A 20,050-nucleotide genomic window follows, 5' to 3' on the forward strand; every position below is an offset into this window, starting at 1 on the left:
TCGATGACTTTTCAAGGTGATGATGGAGAAAATCCACCCCTAGGAACATTCATTCGCAATACCATGACATGTTACATATGCAATACTTCAAAAATACAAATTTCCATAAATTCACATTACATTTACGGCATATCTCAGATTAATGAAAGAAATTCCATACATTATTCATGTGAAAAGAGAGAAATATAACATCAATATAGCACTTACAAGGTAGAGCGAGTATATCCAATCATCAAAATATCAAAAAAATGGAGCTCCAAGATCAAAGAAAATAATCTAAACATCGAAATGCATCAATTATCTTCCAATTCATCCACAATAGCAGGTCTGAAATCTTTTAGAGAGAACTGATCCAATCCAAGTGATGATGAATGAGAAAGAATGCCTCTCTTCTATTCATACAATCCTCTAAGGGGTTTGAATGACCTAATTAGGACTAATAATACCCCTATAATAAAAATAATGTGCAAAATAAGATCCCTTTGGTGACAAGCGCACCAAATAGCTCCACAATAAGAATAATTAGCCTCTCAAGAGGGCCGAAATGATAGATAAGCAGCTAAGAGGGTCGCTGGAAGGCCAAATGAAGTCCAACATGTGCCAAATTAATAGAAAGGCTCCAAAATAGTGATCAAGGGGATGAATCCTTGATCTCCACGCAAATGAACTATGGTGCCCCTAAGTGGCTATGAGGGCACAAAATCATCCTCATGGGTCTCCAACTGAATTGAAAAAGCATGTATCTCGTCTACAAGGGCTGGAACAATGATGCAAGCCTCCCTTTGTCTCCCATGGTGAGACACAACCCTATCTAGGCCCTGGATCAATTGCCACATGTGTGGTGCAAGAGTGTAACTGGATGGGCAAGGTGCTCTAGGTGCATCATCATCATCAAATAAGTGGGACACAAGAAAGCAATGAATGGTGCTAAAGGATCCATGGCATGGCTATCTACTCTATGTCATAGTGGAGGACCATGGCTCTCAATGCACACCCTATAAATGCCAATATGACCCTCTGGAGGGGTTGGACCCCATATAGGGAGACAAAAACCCGAAGATGACACCCACATGCAATCTTGCATAAGATCTATTGCATCTCCTCACCTTCCAATACAACAAATCATTAGTGTAATTGAACAAATGAGCTTACAAGTCATGGAACCAAGTGGGCACTTCATAGTGGCATTCGCTTCCATAACGGGCATTAGAGTGTACAAGTGTGTCCATGTTCAAGAAGAAGGTTAATCAAGGACCCTATTAAGTGGTTTCAACCTCTAAGGGAGTGACAGGTTCATGGTACATCCGTCATATGGCAGGTGTTGTTAGTTTTTGTAGCATCGGATGTGTTCTAGCCACGAAAGTTTATGGAGAGGCTAGAATACATGAGATCTCCAAAACCTAGAAATTGTTTCTGAAAATTCCACCTAGAAGTGTCTCAATTAGATTATTAACCAGTTTTTAAATATTTCCTAGGTCTAAACTTAGGGAATATGGTTAATTAATCAATATTAATTGAGATAAGGCGAGAATAGTCAAGAAACTCACACGAATTGTCCCAGAAATAATCCTAGCCATTGATTAAGTTTTAATCTTGGTCGTTGGTGCCCCAACAGTGGATTATAAAAGAAAGTCAATGTGGTGGTGGAGATCATCCAATGCGGATACTCAGTTGCCCAAGCAATTCGATTTTCTCAGTAGCAACAACTCAGCAGAGAAGATAGAGTCACAGAGTGAGTAGGAGGAGGAAGAGGAAAGTAATGTCATTCCAAGGGGAAGTTTTTCAGTTCTCGGAAGAGTCGAAGGAAGGAAGGCCGAAATCTTCAGAGGGCCAGTGTAGGGACTGCGCAAAGGCTGACGTAGGCATCTCAACGCAGAGGTCAGGGAATCTATTTCAGAGGCATAAAATAGTTGTGGGGTGAGAAAAAATTTCACAGTATTTTTGCCAGTGTTTTCTTTAGATTAGATTGCCAGTTGGGCATCTAAATTATTGTACTCAGAATTGTTATTGAACATTAATAATAAAACTCTCATCTGCTGCATCGGTTTTCCCAAGTTGGGTTTTTCCAGGGACAATTGTCCAAAAATAACGGTGTCAATTTTATTGTGTGTGTTAGAATTTATCTGTTTCCAATATTTTATTTTCCACAGTATTTTTATGGTGAAAATTGCAGCTATCATTTTATTTTTTATTTGTCGTAAGCAAATAAACTGCAGAATTAATTTTTGAGTTAGAAGAATAATCTCCAGTAGTTGCAATGGATAATATTTTCACATGGTATCATAGCTTAATTGATTAGCCGGGAAGCTCGGAAGCGGAAAGGAATTTCGCTATTCAGAGGGAGCAACTGATCGGAATTCCTAGAAGAGACTGCGCAGAGCCCAGAACAGGCAGTTTGAGTTACTAGGGCAGTAATTCGATTTTTCAATTGAAGTGAGGCAGGAAAATTGAATTACCCAAATTAGTGATTCCAACAGTCAGAGGGAGCAGTTGCAGCTCAGATTTCCGTTGAGCAGAATCCTGGTTGGACGCAGAGATTTTTTGTTGCAGGCTGTCAAGCAGAATCTACATCAGGAGTAAAAGAGAAATAACACACTAAAATTTGTTCCAGTATAGCCATGGACGGAAGTAACATTCAAGAGACTTCAGATTTTTCTTCCAGATTAGAAGACGAATTCGCTTGCTTAGCCAGATCAGCTTCACAGGGAGTCTGGTATATAAACAATGGAGCTTCAGCTCACATGATAGGGGTTAGAGAATATTTCTCTAACTACAAAGAGAAGCAGATGGATTTCCAGATTACTATGGGAAACAGAACGAAATGTACTCCAACAAGGAGAGGTACCATAGATTTTCAGGGGGAGTCAGGAGCAAGCACCAGCGCTTCAGATGTATTGCATGTGCCAGGATTGGGTATGAACCTGATTTCAGTATCTCAATTACAAGATAAGGGATATGATGTTCACTTCGTAGGGAAGAAAGTGTATGTCAAACACCCGAGTTGGAAAAAGGTAAAACAGATTGGAGTTCAAAGTAATAGGTTGTACCGGTTACAAATCGATTTTCCAATGGCACCGATGGGCAGTAATAGTAGCAGCGGGAAGGAGCTGAATGAATTATGGCACAGGAGAATGGGACATCTACATCATGGAGCACTCAGGATACTCAAAGAAATCGTAATAGGGATTCCCAAACTTGGAACCGAACACAATGACGAGTGTAGAGGGTGCGTACTTGGGAAGTATGCTAAGGCGGCATTTCCAAGGAGTGACAACAGAGTTGATAGCATGTTAGGACTTATACACTAAGATATTTGTGGCCCGATATCCACTAGAGCGCTCGGCGGTGCCGAATATTTCGTCACCTTTATTTATGATCATTCCAGGAAAACCTGGATCTACTTCTTGAAGAACAAGGATGAGGTCTTCGATCGTTTCAAAGAGTTTAAAGATCTCGTGGAGAATGCGACGAAGAAGAGGATCAAGGTTCTTCGCTCAGAGAATGGTGGAGAGTACATTGATAAAGACTTCACATATTTATGTGCGAAGTAAGGCATGAAGAGAGAATGGAAAACTCCATATAATCCACAGTAGAATGGTGTAGCAGAGCGAAAAAACAGAACCATTGTTGGAGCCGCAATGTAATGTCCCTTCCAAAATTAAATTATTACAAGTTTATTTATTCTACAATTTTGACAATTTTGGAGGCCATGGAACCCATGTGATTTTTGGAAAAGACTTAGGAAGGAAAAAGGGGCCGAAATGTTTTGTTGGCATAGCATCGGGGCCACCCACATGAGGAAATACGCACCACCTTAGAGGGAAGTTCGAATGACTAAAGGAAAGTTGAATTGCTAGTTGAAGGGGGGCCACATGGGAAAAGAGGCCCACAAATTATAAATAGAGGAGGCTCAGCTTCATTTGGCATATTTTGACATATTGAACTCAATCTTAGTTGCTCGAACTGCTTAGCCGGGTTACTGTGTTGTTTAGAACACGAGTGTCTCCGAGCGAAGATTTCAACCCTTGCTTCAGTGGAGTTCGAGTACCAGCCCTAAGAGGGAGTTCTTCTTCATCTCAATTCGTAGCAGCAGTAGGGCTTATTGTTGAATATTTTCTATCGTGAAATTGTCTAATGTATGGAATTGTTGCTTCTAGGTTATGTTATTTTGTGCCCTAATTGTTGAAAATTAATTTTGAAAGACCATATAGTTGAGCATTGCATATGTTAGCCATTGTACAACATGTAATGAATGTTCCTAGTGGAGAGAAATATTTAATATCTTTATCAAACTCCATTTTCTTTTGAAGTGGGTAAATGCTAAAAGTTGATACCTAGGGCATCAATGTTTAGCCTCCTTAGAAAGGATTTAGCTTATCTATTTCATCCTTGACTACACATGCCTTAAGGAAAAGGCACTAGTCCAAGTCATTGGTGATCAATTCTAAATTATCTTCATAATTTTCTCTCATAAAATTGGTCCTTTTAAGGCTAGGGCGAAAATCTAGGGCTTGCAGCAAAATTTTAGGGAGGAAGTTTTTTGGTGATTTGAAAGTCTAAACATCAAGCTTAGGGTCTAGGCTACCTATTCTCCAAGGTTGGTGGGCATCCACTCAAATTTCATCCATAAAATCTCTTGCCCTAGGTGTTGCTCCAAGAGGAAACTCTAGTTCTTTTCCCTTCAACTTGACAACTTCCTTGGAGGTCGTATGGACTTAGTACTTATTGAAGTATATCATAAGAAGTTTTTTCTCCTGAGCCTTGACCTTGTGAACACCTATTACCACCAAAAAATCTCAAAACCCTAGGTCTTGAGCCTCCTTTTATAGGGCTTTTCATTAATAGTGTTTTTCTTCTTTGAAGCCTTGAACAATTATTCAATCTCTCTCTTGAATGATTCCTGGCTTGATCACCTTGAGTCTTATACTTAACATATCTATTTTAAGCAATCTCCTTTCTACTGGGACTCCTCCCGTCCGTGAAAGTCCGTAAAGCATAGGGGGCCTCAGCTATGATGATAGTAGGCCATTGTCCCATTGTTAGCATTTAGTCTAGCACTTTGTCTTGTAGGATTTTCCTCTCCAAGACCTGCTAGATTTGTTGTAACATATTCAACAGCCTGTACGCCAGATATCCCTGAAATTTATGACTTAGCAAGAATTGAGACTCCACAAGGGTGGGGGAACCTACTCCTTGAGCCTTACCACAATGCGCCAAATATGTGCCCCCATGGGATTTTGAACAAGGTGGAGGGGATAACATCCCATTGTGCCAACCACTAAGTCTTCCCATGAGGAGACATTTCTAATCTATAATTTAACTTGGTGAAATAAAATTAAATGTAGGGCGTTTAATGTCTAAAATTTTAGAGATCAATTTAGAGTGAAAGTGCCTTTATTTTTAGGTTTTATGGTTCAAATGTTTTTGGCACTTAAGTAAATCTAATCCTAAACTCATGCTCTATTTTATATTTCTGAATGATTGGAAATACCCGTTCAACCCTGCTTTCATGTGTTCATATACTAGGATTACAGATCGGAATATCCTTTTGTGATTTGAAGTAATAATCGGTTCGGCAGCCACAGAGATTCCGACAAACAGGGTAAACTCACCGTATGATTGTTTATCTGTTTACATATATTATTGGATAGCACTTAAAATTGGGTTTCTGATGCAAATGTTCATATGTGTGGTGGCAATATTTTAAAGTCCAAATCAACATCTAGATATATAAAAAAGTAGCACTGTCATTTGATGGTAACAACTCCCAAATCCAACACTTTATTTAAGTTTAAACCTGGTGATAATGTCTGACCCGCTTATGGAATGTAAGCAATTCTAATATCTCTAGACTTATCATCCCTATTGTGCAACAATTTCCATTATTCCTTGGATAGAGGCACTGGTTTGATTTTATTCAATTTCTGCGGAATATTTTGAGCATTAAACTGGGGATTTAATTCAGTAAACATTGGAACGAGTAACTAACTCACATGGTCCATATGAAATCTAAATTCTGGTCAAGCAGAAAACTAAATTCTGAGGTATAGTTCCTATGTTCCTCACTCTCTGCTCTTGACAGTAATGGACCTTATAGCTTAGACAATGGATTGATTTCTGTTCTGAGTAGTATCTCTCATGTTGAATCAATTAGAAGGGTTAAAATTTCTATCTTTCCATAGAATATGACCATGAACTTCATGAAATGCGATGAATTTTTATAATTGCATTCCAAAAGGATAAATTCTATATATCTCTTGTTCTCACCTTTCAACTGGGATTGGTTTCATGCATAATTCATTCACTGGTGGAACTCGGCACTTGAAATATAAAAAAATGCCATGTCATTAATGATTTGATCCATTTCAGAACTACTGTTTAAGAACGCTTAACAGGTATTTTTTTCTCTGGCAACATTCTTAATCTTGCTTCTGAAATGTAATATGGCTATTATTCTACATAATTCATCACACTGTCGACTAATACAGAAATATTCTTTCTTCTGAAATGCAATATGGCTAGTATTCTACATAATTCCTCACACTGTTGACTAATACAGAAATATAACTCGTGGATTTCTGTTTCTTTTTAGTTAGCCTAATCCATCATTCATTTATGGTGATGCAATTCAGAATTAAACATACCTATCCTTCTGCATTATAATGATCTCTTGCCAGAATTAATAAGTGGTTAAATCATAAACTCCAGCAAGCATTCTTTACATGGTTCCCTATTGCTTAAACAATATGATGGATGTGCTATGAAGTGCCTTTACTAAACATGTGATTGTTATTCTCAATCCAGTTCTGTTGTATGCACATATATTGGCACTCAAAGATTCTTGATTTCATTAATCCTTTCTTACTTTATGTATTTCTGTGGTATGTCATAATTTAACCTATACGCATTACAACAGCAATCATAAGCAATACAATCGACTTTCTATCCAAAGGCTCACCTCAGAATTCATGAAGTGTGGATATGAAATTTGATCACTTCAGGATGTTGTAAGCAATAATCGAGTGTTTTCCCTTTGGGCATGTGTATTATCATTGACGTAACTTAAACACTTGTTCAGAATATTATGCTCACCTAATTACATTACCAGTCCCACCGATCACTCATATTGCACGTAACCGTATGAAACAATTTGTTTTGGTCTACTTCATTGAACCTTTCCTTGTCACCAAGACTCAGAACCAGTACATTCAGATGAGTTAGTTAAGTACATTGATCCGAAGCCTCATTCATCCCTTGGATCAACGATAGGTTAAGGATTAGCATAGGGAATCCCCCTTGGCTTTGGAACTTTGGCATTAGGTTGCAGGTTGTGACCACTGATAGTATCCTTAGGTTTTCCTGTGAGACAGATTAGGACTTTTCCTCTAGGGAGAACCTGAGTGATAATATACCCAAGAGAAAATTCTATAAAACTGGTGCTTTTCCCACCATAATTTCTCCAACAAACATCTACAACAAATAAGGAAAAAAGAGACTTATATTGTATTTGAATCTAGTAACAAATACAAAATAAAGAAAAAATACCAAACAAGCAATAGTTGGTTCACAGACAGAAGCTGTAAGTATTTGGTTGAATGACATATGCATACACATAAACCCCCAACATATGTCCAAAAACATGGTACTTGTCACTAAACTTTCTTAAGGGAATGAACCTGACCATTCAAGCTACAAGAATATGATCTGTATATAACCTTTTACCTTTAATAGTCTATAATGAACTACAGTAAACAAAGGGTTTATGTTAACCATACTGAGTTTTAGTTTTAACATATATTAATGGGTTTTGCTAATGAAGTCATTGTCATAGGAAGATTTTCTTATATAAAAAGTCCTTTTAGTTATAAAGTGTTTCAGCAGTGAGGCTCTTTACATGGCATGCCTGAACGACACAAAACTTGCCTGTATCAAACCTCACCAACTGGTAAGGTTTGCCAAGGTACCTCGAAAACCAGTCAGCTGCATCAGTACCCTCATCAAGTGCAGGGCCAGACCATTCCCATACTGAAACATTCTCTACCTTTTCACAATTTTTCTGCAGTAGAGGAACTTTTAAAGGGTCCATCCCCGGTGCTGTCACAGCTGCCAAACCAAGAAACTCTCAGAAAACTATTTTGATCAACATTTTGTCCCAAAAAAGAGAACAAATTCACATCAACCAATTTGTCATTATCATCCATGATTTCAATCTAAACAGAATATAGGAGGTAGCCTTAAAAAACATTTTTTTATTTGCTGACATATTGAAACATATCATCATAACCAGTAATAAATCAACTTTAAAGCATAGTTGTAAAACAAATTTGAATTTTCCAAAAGAGTTTTTATTTCTGTCTTCTTAATTGGCCCCATTGTACATACAGAGTGGAATATTCGTACTCAGTGAAATTGATCTCTATATAGAGGCAAGTTCAAATCAATTGCCTAAATGTTCAAATCTCTATGAGGCGCTTGGGACCTATTACTCTTCATGTTAGTGGGGTGCATAAAAAAAATTTGCAGCATATTTCACCACCATTTCAAGGCTAAGGCCACAAGTCAAATGAGTTGTAACAACCATGTGAGGCTTTGTATTAGGCATCTCAGACCTGGTGTCTTGTTCTTATTGTCTGTATCTTGTTCTCTCGGTCAGACTATGGCTGGTTCCTTGTAGTTCATCTTGGGTTCCTTTTGTCCTATATAGGATTGAAGGGCATGTTACCCACCAAAATGGGTAACCCTATTAGAGAAAACTTTTCTCCTATTCTTGACAGCCAGCCAGTCAGCCACATAACCAACAGCCCCTGACAGCCATAACTAGGATTATATGTCATATATCTCCGCCACGTGCATCAGCCATTTGCTTCTCACCCATCTGGCATGAGCACATGGACGAAGGTGGGCTTCCACTCAAAAGGTACGTTGGTCATTTTGCTATTGGGTGTTTATGTTTGTTTGTTTTTGGGCATTTTATATGGATTATAGGGTGATTTGGAAGATTGATGAGCTTAGAACATTATCTTGTTATTTAATCTTAAATGGTGGTTTAATCTTTGATCCTAGTCCAGTGGGACCTCCCTTAATGGCCTAATGGGTATAGGGGGAACACTACTTGGGAAGCCCTAATTGAGATAGCATAGTTCCATCTATCCCTATGTCATACTTAACACTTTCCATTTCACATTATAAGCCCTTATCTCACCTCCATTCTTCAGGTCCAAGCTGTCATGAGTTCTTTGGGATTTGATAGCCATATGTCCACATACCTGGGTAGGGCCTGGAAACTTTGCCCTAGGAGGTTGATGCAACTAAAAGAAACAGAAAGAGCATATCATGGCCACAAAAAAATTAAATAAAGAAAAATCAAAATGCAAAATATGGCTAGGGACATATAAATTAGCACATGGGAAAAAGCCTAGCATGAGCTCTACCTCACTCATATGGCCATCACCTAGTTACTGAGCACAAAAAGAACCCTTGCATGTCCCAACCCCGATGAGCAATGAACTAATTCATCATTAAAAGGAAATACAACTGCCACATCATTCAAAGCAAGCTCTAACCCTTGAACTATGAGCAGTAATGAAAGAAAAATCAATAAAAAGTAAAAGGCACACAAGAAGGGTGGAAAAGCAAACGCTGAGTTGGTAACTCATGCATCCACGAATGCTCTCTCCTCACATATATACACTAAGGATGTGGACACCCCCATCAGTCGGTCCCTTAGACCATGGCACTTGGCCATGAAGTCTTATCTGTGAAAATTTCTGAATCTATACAAACAGAAATCCTACTACAGTCACTGGTTTATCATCTCCTACTTGTTATTTCATTCAACAAGTTATTTAATTATAAACAATGATGAAAAACATTGTTGCAGACTACACTGACATACAGATCATAAACTGAAACAATATATGAGACAAACACACAAGGGACACCATTATTTTTTGACAACACGTCCCCGGAAAAACCCAATGCGGGAAAACTGGTGCAGCAGATAAAGGGTTTGTATTATTAAGCAAGCAGAATCTGAGTACAACAGGTTGCCTCTCACACCGGCTAACCTTTCAGAGAAATCTCGGCAGCAAGAAATACATACGAGGGTTTACCTCATTCCCCAAGTCATGGCTGATCCAATGAGTGATCTGACTCCCAACAAACACTGCGAAATCCCTGAGCAATCACTGCTTGGGCCAGCATCTTGCCTCTGGGAGACTGCGTCACCCCTTCTGCTGGATCGATTTGCTAGAGGAAGACTATTGTTCAGCCCTCCCGACTCAGAACTTCGCTTCTCCAGCAAAATCTGGGACTTCTTATGAATATCCTGCACTGCCACTACAAGAGACCCTCCTGGCCTGCGTCAGCACTACATGAGTCCCTCCTGGGCTGCTTCTGTGCTTCCTCTCTAATGCTACTGCTGTCTCTCTGCCAAGTACTCTTTGGCTCGGAACTCCTTTCCGATCCAAATCTCTGCTTCTGCCCCTCTCACTGCAACTCAGATCACTAGTTCGATTTTCTCAGCAAACCATGCCCCAGAAAAATCGAACTGATTTGATCACTTGGTGTATCTCCAACTGACCCTCAAGCCTCCTCTTATACTTTTCCTGTTGATGAATCAACGACCGAGATTAAGTCCCTAATCAATGGCTAAGATTAAAACAGACTTGATCCTTGTCTCTTAGAAGCTTCTCACCCATATTTTTATTAATACCCATTAATATTTTTATTTTCCTAAATTTAGACTTAGGAACCCCATTAAAAATATTAATTATTTTAATAACTCACGAATTGGGTGAAATTTCTCCAAACGATTTCTGGGTCTTAGAGATATCACGTATTCTAGCCCCTCCACAAAATTTCGGAGCTAGAGCACATCTGGTGCTACCCAAAATCAACACTCCCTCTTAGCGAGGAATGTGCTCTAGCAATACTCCCCCATAGAAGCATCACACTAATCCACGACATCGGTCCTCTGTGTTGTTGATGCTTGGCCTACCGCCTTTCATCCACTGCACCGTTGCATCCTGTACTGTTGCCCATGACACTGCCATTGTCACTGCTACATCTGTACTATAGCTCCCTCTCAATATGCTGCATCATGTTGCCCACAGCACTGCGACACCTAACTGTTGCACTGCAACTCAGTTGTTGAGAATTAAGCGACTGAAAAAGCCACCCAAAAGCTAACATACTGGTCAGTCTGGATACCCTGTGATGCTGAAGCTACCTCTGCTGCTAATCTATGTTGACCCTCTGATGCTACTGCATTGTTGCAATCTGCTTTGTGCCTCTCACACTGCTGCAACCTCCACTGCGTTGTTTCAAACTCTGGCACTCTAGCTCTGCGACTGTTGCTCCATCATCCCTCGCACCAACTGACTCCCGTCATTTTCTACTGTCATTAAGGGCTCCCGTAGTCATATATGATCCAAGAGTTTGGGAAACTCAAGGATCCTGTCCTTATGTAGTCCTCCCGACTATAACTCGATGTTGCCCCACCTCTTCTCTAGAGGTGCATGAGCACTCATGGCACAATCATCATCCTCGCCTTCTTCGTCAGCTTTCGCTGGAGCAACCTTTGAGTCAGACTTCTCTTCCTTGCCCTTCTTCCGAAGACACTATGTAGCGAAATGTCCCAGTTCCCCACACCTAAAGCATCTGACTTTGGTTATATCCTTTTTCTTCCTCTTTTGCTACCCTTGTTGCCCCACTGACGCGAGAGATGCATCCTCCTCCTCCTCCTTCTTGGATATGACTCCTTTGCCACTGCTTCCTGCCTTGGTTAACCACCTGATCTCTTCTTGTCAAAGAGCTGCCCACATCTCCTCCCAACTGGGCAGAGAAGCCCTGCCCAAGATGATATGGACAAAGGTGTCCTAGTCTTCAGTGACTACATTCAGGGCAGTCCTGACCATGAACTCAGGATCTAGTGTAGAGCCCACGGAAGTTAGCTAGTCTCAAATCCCTTACAACTTGAGAAGGAAGGGATCGATTTCTTCTCCCTTCTACATCTGATATTGTCTCAACTGGTTCTCAAGCAACATCTTTCATTGGACGGAAGTTCCCTCATACAAGGTGGTCAAGGCCTCCCACATCTCCCTTGTTGTTTCCTTTTCAGCAATATGTGGGACCACATGATCCTTGACCCCGTCCAAGATCATGCACTTCGCCTTTGCCTGAGCCTCCTCGTATTTCTTGAGAGGATCAACATCGACTAGTACATTAACCACTTTCAAAGCATAATCCTTGATGTGATTCTTGTCCAAGACTGCTAGGATCTTGGCCTTCCAGATGACAAAGTTGGATGCTCCATCCAATTTGTCCTAATCCCTCAATCCATTAACTGCCATCTCTACTCAAACAAGTGTAGAACAGGTTCTCTTCACCCTCTCTTATTGCTGCCCCACCAAGACTCGGATCTAGATTTCTTTGGCGCTAGAAATCCTCTAAGGAACAGGTTCTTTCGAGACTCCCTCTGAGTCCTAATTTCCTTCATGGAAATCCTCCTGCCAAATAATGTCGAATCACCCCTTCTCCAATCCTCATTTGCTGTTGCTCAGCAACCCAGACTTAGATTTCTTTTGGCAAGAAATCCGTCAAGGCAGTGACTCCCTTTACCTTGGTTTCATCTCCACAGACACTGTTTTGCAACAACAGTAATAGCGTCTCGCCAGCACCCCAGATCGAATCTACACTGCTCCTACTGCTCCAGCAACTGACTGATCCGAGCCCCTTAGGCTCTACGTTGGCCCAGAGAGCTGACGCAGTCACTGCGTGAGCTCCTCTCAGCTACTGCGTCTCCTCCTCCTGGCTCAGAAAGCTAACGCAAGCACTACGTGAGCTTCTGCATCACTCCTCTGGCACTGTGTCACCCCCTCAACTGCTCCTCTGGCTCTGAAACAGTGATGTCACTCGAGACAGCTACCTCTTTGCAGCAGATTTGTTGGATCTCTCGGCTGATGACTTCAGTGTCCTATGATCTACAATCCTCTGATACCATGTGAAAATTTCTAAATCTATACAAATAGAAATCCTATTGCAGTCACTGGTTTATCATGTCCTACTTGTTATTTCATTCAAAAAGTTATTTATTATAAACAATGATGAAAAAAATTGTTGCAGACTACACTAACATACAGATCGTAAACTGAAACAATATATGAGACAAACACACAAGGGACACTGTTATTTTTGGACAACACGTCCCCGGAAAAAACCAATGCAGGAAAACCGGTGTAGCAGATAGAGGGTTTGTATTATTAAGTAAGAAAAATCTGAGTACAACAGGTTGCCTCCTACACCGACTAACCTTTCAGAGAAATCCCGGTAGCAAGAAATACATATGAGGGTTTACCTCATTCCCCAAGTCACGACTGATCCAATGAGTGATCTAACTCCCGGCAAACACTACGAAATCCCTGAGCAATCACTGCTTGGCCCAGCGTCTTGCCTCTAGGAGACTGCGTCACCCCTTCTGTTGGATCAATTTGGTGGAGGAAGACTATTGTTCAACCCTCCCGGCTCAAAACTTCGCTTCTCCTACAAAATCTCGATCTTCTGACGAATATCCTGCCCTGCCACAGCAAGAGACCCTCTTGGCCTGCGTCAGCATTGCGTGAGCCCCTCGTGAGCTGCGTAGGCTTCTGCGCTACCTCTCTAATGCTATTGTTGCCTCTCTGCCACATACTCTTTGGCTCAGAACTCCTTTCCGATCCAAATCTCTGCTTCTGCCCCTCTCACTATAACTCAAATCACTAGTTCGATTTTCTCAGCAAACCACGCCCCAAAAAAATCGAACTGATTTGATCACTTGGTGTATCTCCAACTGACCCTCAAGCCTCCTCTTATACTTTTCCTGTTGATGAATGAACGTCCGATATTAAGTCCCTAATCAACGACTAAGACTAAAACAAACTTGATCCTTATCTCTTAGAAGCTTCTCAACCACATTTTTATTAATACCCATTAATATTTTTATTTTCCTAAGTTTAGACTTAGGAACCCCATTAAAAATATTAATTATTTTAATAACTCACAATCCGGGTGGAATTTCTCCAAACCATTTATGGGTCTTGGAGATCTCATGTATTCTAGCCCCTCCACAAAATTTTGGAGCTAGAGCACATCCGATGCTACCCAAAATCAGCATTATCCCCTCCGTTATCATCATTATTATTCACTAACACCTCTCAATTTTAGGGTCGACCAAGGAAATGTTACTTCCCCTTAGGGGTTGGAAACACCTAATAGGGTTGACCTTTAGCCACTCCCACCTAGGGAGAAAACACCATTGCGAGATCAGGGTCTTGATTTTGGAAAGGGATCCTTACATGAAGTATTAAGTAGCCCATGACATTCAAGTTTGGTTCACTTAGATGCAATAATGACCATTGTCCCTAATGACTGGTTGCTTTCACTAGAATTTGTATTGCGATTGTCAGGTAGTTCAGCAACCCAAGTATTGGGCACCTTCTCCATAGGTACCCAAGCCCTTAGAGAAGAATATTGGCACAAATAGGTGGAGCGTTGAGACTCTTGGGCATCCTAGCAACAACAAGGGATGACAAATGTTTCAGGGCACCTCATGCACCCAGGAATTTTTACCACTTTGCAATGAATCTTATGATTCTTCAGGATGACAAACCTGGACCTAGCATACCCCTTAGCTAGCCTTGACTCCAATTGATAGATGGAAGTTGATTCAGGGCCCAAATGAGGATGGTCTCGGCTCTCACCTTTAGAGACTAGGGAGGGCTAGTTGCCCATGAGAAGCCCTCAACGCTAGAGCAGAGGAGGCCACTTTGTGTGGTTGGAGACCCATGGAGACCCCTTTATGGTGGCCCAGCTAGATCTGGGGACCCCACAAGAGGCGATGAGGTTAATTGAGGGACAACCCTCAAATTTTGACTTTTACATGCTTCTACATCATCTTGGACACCTCATATCACTTGGACATGCTATTTGGAACTCATTTCTAGATTGACGGCAACCTTAGAGAGCTAGTTATTGAAAATGTAGCGAGCAAGGTCTTTTGGCTTATGCCTTAGCTAGTGAAGTCCTTGAATTGTCCTCATGAGTTAGACTTCAGTTAGGATGAGTTATCTCCAGTTTACACGAATAATCATCTAGAGTTCATGTGTAGTGTTGGAGATCCAGTTACGTGGAGCCTTCTTCAGTTTAACTACAGGACTGGTTAGCAGTTACGAGTTGGGACTTCAGTCATTGATTGAAGAAAGGACGAGTTATGACTTCAGAGATGATTGGACCAACTTACCATTACAAAGCATGTAGGCACCAACCTACTAGAGGCACCAATCTCCTTATCTAAGCACAATCTCAGCAAGATAGTTTGTAGAAACCAACCTACTAGAGGCATCAATCTCTTTAGCTAAGCACCAACTCAACAAGCTATTGTGTAGGAACCAATGTACTGGAGACACCAATCTCCTTGGCTAAGCACAAACTTAGTAACCCCTGTATAGACACCAACCTAAGGACTTCATACACAAATTACTTCTAACTTCATCTTCATGCTTCATACTTCATGTATTTCAGAACATCATCACACCCTTAACTTTCATGCTTTAGCGCCTCTCCTTGCTTCATACTCTAGACATAGCTTCAAACCCAAGTCAAATTTAGCCTTTAGGCCCTAGTGAACCTCATAGTATCATTCCCTAAAATATAATCTCATGATAGTGCATTCACAGCATCACAACCCAAAAATAACACTCTTCACAACATCATAGCCTTAGTCCATCATAGCACACCCTTAACACTACAAGAAAACTCAATCTCCACTTGTACACATTTCAACCCCAAGAATACTCCCCAACGCCTCTTACACATCTCCTATCCTTTTTTTGTGCACTTGTACTTGATCTTCTTGCTCGGATTCCTTTAAAGTGCACTCATCTATTCTTTATTTATAGTGTTTTTTTGTTCACTTATGGGGCCGATTAATAAAATTTGTTGAGTTGACTTGTACTTTCCAGTTGGGCCGACCTAGCGAAATCTTTCATATCTCCTCATTCCTATAGAGTTAGAGGAAGTGCCATATACCGTTAGAAAGGTGGGAATCTTTCCAAGTACATATCCAATGCTCCCATTTGAACTAGGTCTTTAGAATAAAAAGGCCTTCAAAGATAGGGTATCCAAACTGGGCATCAAAAATCCGAAAACAATATTTCCAACAATCTCCATCTTGCAATCTTTATCTTGAACATCTGTAATCTTCCCCTATCTTTGAAATCAATGACAACAATATTTCCAATAGTTTTACCTTCGCGATGAAGCGCTTGCATGGAAGATGCATAAATGAAGTCAACAAAAGTCTAATAACTCACTTGATAGAGCTCTCACATGTGGTTGTAGTAGATTCTTCCCACAATTAATATGTTACAAAAACTCATGGCTTGGAGCATTCCATTTAATTCGATGCTACACATGTTGAATTTGAAGTATAATAATCACATGACTTGGTTGAATGTTAGTTTTTGTAGCATCTGACGAAATTTGGTGGAAACGCTAGAATGCACGAGATCTCCAAAACCCAAAAATCGTTTTTTGGAAATTCTACCTAGAGATGACTTAATTAGATTATTAACCTATTTTTTAATGTTTCCTAAGTCTAAACTTAGGAAAACTGGTTGATTAATCAGAATTAATTAAGTCAACGTGAGAATAGTCCTGAAACTCACACAGATCGACTTCAAGATGATCCTAGCCCTTGATTAAGATTTAATCTCAGTCGTTGGAGTCCAAATAGACGATTATAAGAAATCGATGGGCACTTGGGGAAGACACTTCAACAGTTCAATTTCCTTGGCAGATCGATTTCCAGAGAGCAGCAGTAGTTGCCAGAGAGCTAGAGATCGAAGCAGAGACAATGAGGGGAAGGGACAATGATCCGGAGGAAGTTTTCTAGATTCGGAGAGGCTGCAACAAGAGGCCGAGTTATTCCCAGTGGGGCAGTGCAGAGGACTGCGCAGTTGCTTCAGAAGAGCAACTCGATTTAGTTGGAGGAAAATGTGTTTTCAATTCCAGATGTCGGGCAGAGGTTGCAGGGTACCGGAGAAGCGATTTCCTCCGCAGAAATAGGCATAACGACTTCATCAAAGGTAGTTATGGGCTAGATGTCATAGGGCTTGCGCAAGCACTGCATAGAGGCCAGTGTAAGGGTTTCAGGAGGATGATTTTCTGAAGGAAAGTTGTGTCAGGGTTGCTTGTGGAAGAAGGGTAACTCCCTTAGATAATTTTGGCTAGATTTTCTTGTTGTTTGGATTGCCAGTTGGGCATCCATAGATTGTACTCAAAATTTCACTGTTGCATAATAATAAAACCCTCTATTGTTGCACCGGTTTTACCAAGTTGGGTTTTTCTGCGGACAACTGCCCAAAATTAACTGTGTAAATTTTATGTGTGCGCGCTAGATTTTCTCAGTTTCCAGCGCTAATTTTCTTCCGCGGTTTTATTTGTGAAGGTTGCAGTGTGATTTATTTGGTATTTGTTGTAGCAGATAAATTGTTAATTTAATTAACAATTAAAAAATGAATTCCAATTGCTGCAATAGGATTTCTGTTTTGAAATTTTCAGATTAAAGAGTGAACATCTAGCTTTTATGGGGCTACAACCCACTAAGATGCCATGGCTATCTTCAAAATGGTCCAATCCATTTTATTAATGCAACATTCCACTTCATGTCTTAATTCAACCTATAGGGACCCCACTTTCGCATAATGGCTCCCACATCTAGCTTGACCTCAAGTTCAACCTTTTGAATAGCCCATGTTATACTTTGAATGTGAAGTGCTTCACTTTATCATCCAATGTTTCACTCTATTTTTACCCGTAAATTAAGTGAGATTGGCATGTTGGGGTTTACAAGGGTGATGTCTTGCCTAAAGGAGGAAATGCTTGGCTTAGGAGAGCCAACATTCCCCTTGCCCTTTCAATGTGCACTTTGACCATAATTTGAACCTTGGACATACTCTTTCCACTTCTATTTTCCATAAAGTAACTTTTTCCTTTTTATTTTCTTTTGTGACTAGAGGAATAGACAATTGAGTCGGGCTCATACTCGCATAACACGGGGTCGATTCTTGACCCCTACCACTATAACCACTAGGTGTACTACCCCACCCTTAGAGACGACACAAAGGTCATTTCCAAGGATTTGAACATGGGTCGTTGATCACTCACATAAATTTACATAACATGGGCTTGCCAAGTGAACTACCACCAAGGGGCTTCCACGAAGGAACTTGATTTTTATTGCATGGGTGTAAATACTCCATCACTAACCACTTTTGAACTCATAAAACTATGACCCTCGAGAACCTTGTGCATTGGGAATCATATAGGTCCTTGAAATATGGAGTGTCATGAATTTTGGGAATGCCATATGAAAGATTTGGATAATGCTACACCAAAGGAAAGGAAATGTGTGCAAACTCTATAACACATGGCCATGTGGGAAAGACATAGGTGCGCTAAAGACATGGCTACACAAGCCCTACATAATGCGCTCAACTCTACAAAAACCAATGGCTCCCCTAAATCATGTTTCCAAATCGATCCACCTCAAATCCTCCAATCACATCCACGACAAAAGGAAGTGAGAATGGTAAACTAAAAGGACTGGGCATGGTCGACCATTATAGGCCTAGGATACCATAATACATAGTCAACCACATGTCTAAAGGGCTTAAAAATTGCAAATCTTTAGTCTTCCAACAGTGTTGATATGAAAAATACATATAGGTGCCTCCTAGAAGATAACATGCCCTAGCAAAAATAAGATGAGGAGGTCTATAAAAGAAACTTGCATACATGAAAAACTCTTACATGGGTGTGTCCTATTTCCAATAAAGTTCAAGTCCTCTACCAATAGAAGGAGAACATGCTCAAAGCAACATGGTAAACTAACACGCCCAACTTTATCTACTTATTTGAAAGAATTTCCATCTAGATTTTGAACATAAATCTCATTGTGGTGGCAAAGATATGAATGGCACATTGTCATTGGCTAGTGGTGGTTGTCAGAGGTTGTTGGTTGGCTGGCTAGAAGAGATGATGGGAGAATTTTTTTTCCTATGGGGTCACCCATGTTGGTGGATAATAGACCCATCTGACCCACAAGCACTAATTTAGTATTTAGCATGCAAAACCAGGTTATATCCAAACACTAGATATGTTCCCCATGACTTGGTTCAAAGTGCTAAAAATATTAGTAGCAACAATGACACGCAATAGACAAGCTCAAAAGTTACTCAATGCTACATGGACGGCAATCATGGTTGAATTTTCATCTTACATGTTGAAAAACTATGGTCATCAACTTTTATGAAATAATGTCTCCATCTCTTATCCTTTGCATAACTTTATAGAATGTATTCAAAAGGATTAGAATGCATACAATATGGAAGTTTTTTAAGGATTAATAATGTGTATTATTGAAGAGATTCTCATAATTTACTAACTACCCCCTTACAAATACACCACTCAATCGCATATAACATACCTAATCTTTAGAAAAACTAATAATTCATAGAAAATATAAGATATGGTAAAATCACAATAACGGTTTGATATCAAGGTTGTCCTAACAATTGCTTAGCACTTGGGTCTAACCATGTGGACCATTTGTAGCTTGAATATTCTAATATGTAACCTGATATTACACAATCAAACCTAATATGATGCCGCCGCATATAAGATACGAGAAAATCACAATAATGGTTTGATATCAAGGTTGTCCTAACAATTGCTTAGCATTTGTGTCTAACCTTGTGGACCATTTGTATCTTGAATATTCTAATATGTAACCCAATATTGCATAATCAGACCTGATATGATGATGCCTCTACTCTCATATGTGGATGACAAAACATGCATGGGATCATTTTCTCCTCAAGGTATTGGGATTTACTTCTTGTTCCGAGACCATTTCAACAAGGATCAGGCCTATCATATTCGTATTGTTCCTACAACACAAATGGAACTACTATTACGATTATTAGCGTAAGACAAACCAAACACTAACAAT

The 20,050-nt window shown here is 40.1% G+C and overlaps 1 protein-coding gene across 3 annotated transcripts in view; it reads right to left on the reverse strand.

The window, feature by feature from the left end:
• LOC149237634 (uncharacterized) overlaps positions 1 to 20,050 on the reverse strand; it is an 80,139-nt gene that overhangs the window by 51,508 nt on the left and 8,581 nt on the right. For 2 of the 3 annotated variants that reach the window (XM_089372727.1, XM_089372726.1), the window contains exon 3: positions 7,924 to 8,103. The exons of the other annotated variant lie outside the window; for it this stretch is intronic. In XM_089372727.1, the coding sequence (XP_089228853.1) occupies positions 7,924 to 8,103 (180 nt within the window). The remainder of the gene's footprint in view (positions 1 to 7,923; positions 8,104 to 20,050) is intronic. 3 annotated transcript variants of the gene reach the window in all.

Source organism: Pinus tabuliformis, chromosome 8 (genome assembly GCF_031772625.1).
Source record: "Pinus tabuliformis cultivar Carrire ecotype Pingquan chromosome 8, CPIR1, whole genome shotgun sequence".
In the NCBI taxonomy this organism is placed as follows: Eukaryota; Viridiplantae; Streptophyta; class Pinopsida; order Pinales; family Pinaceae; genus Pinus; species Pinus tabuliformis.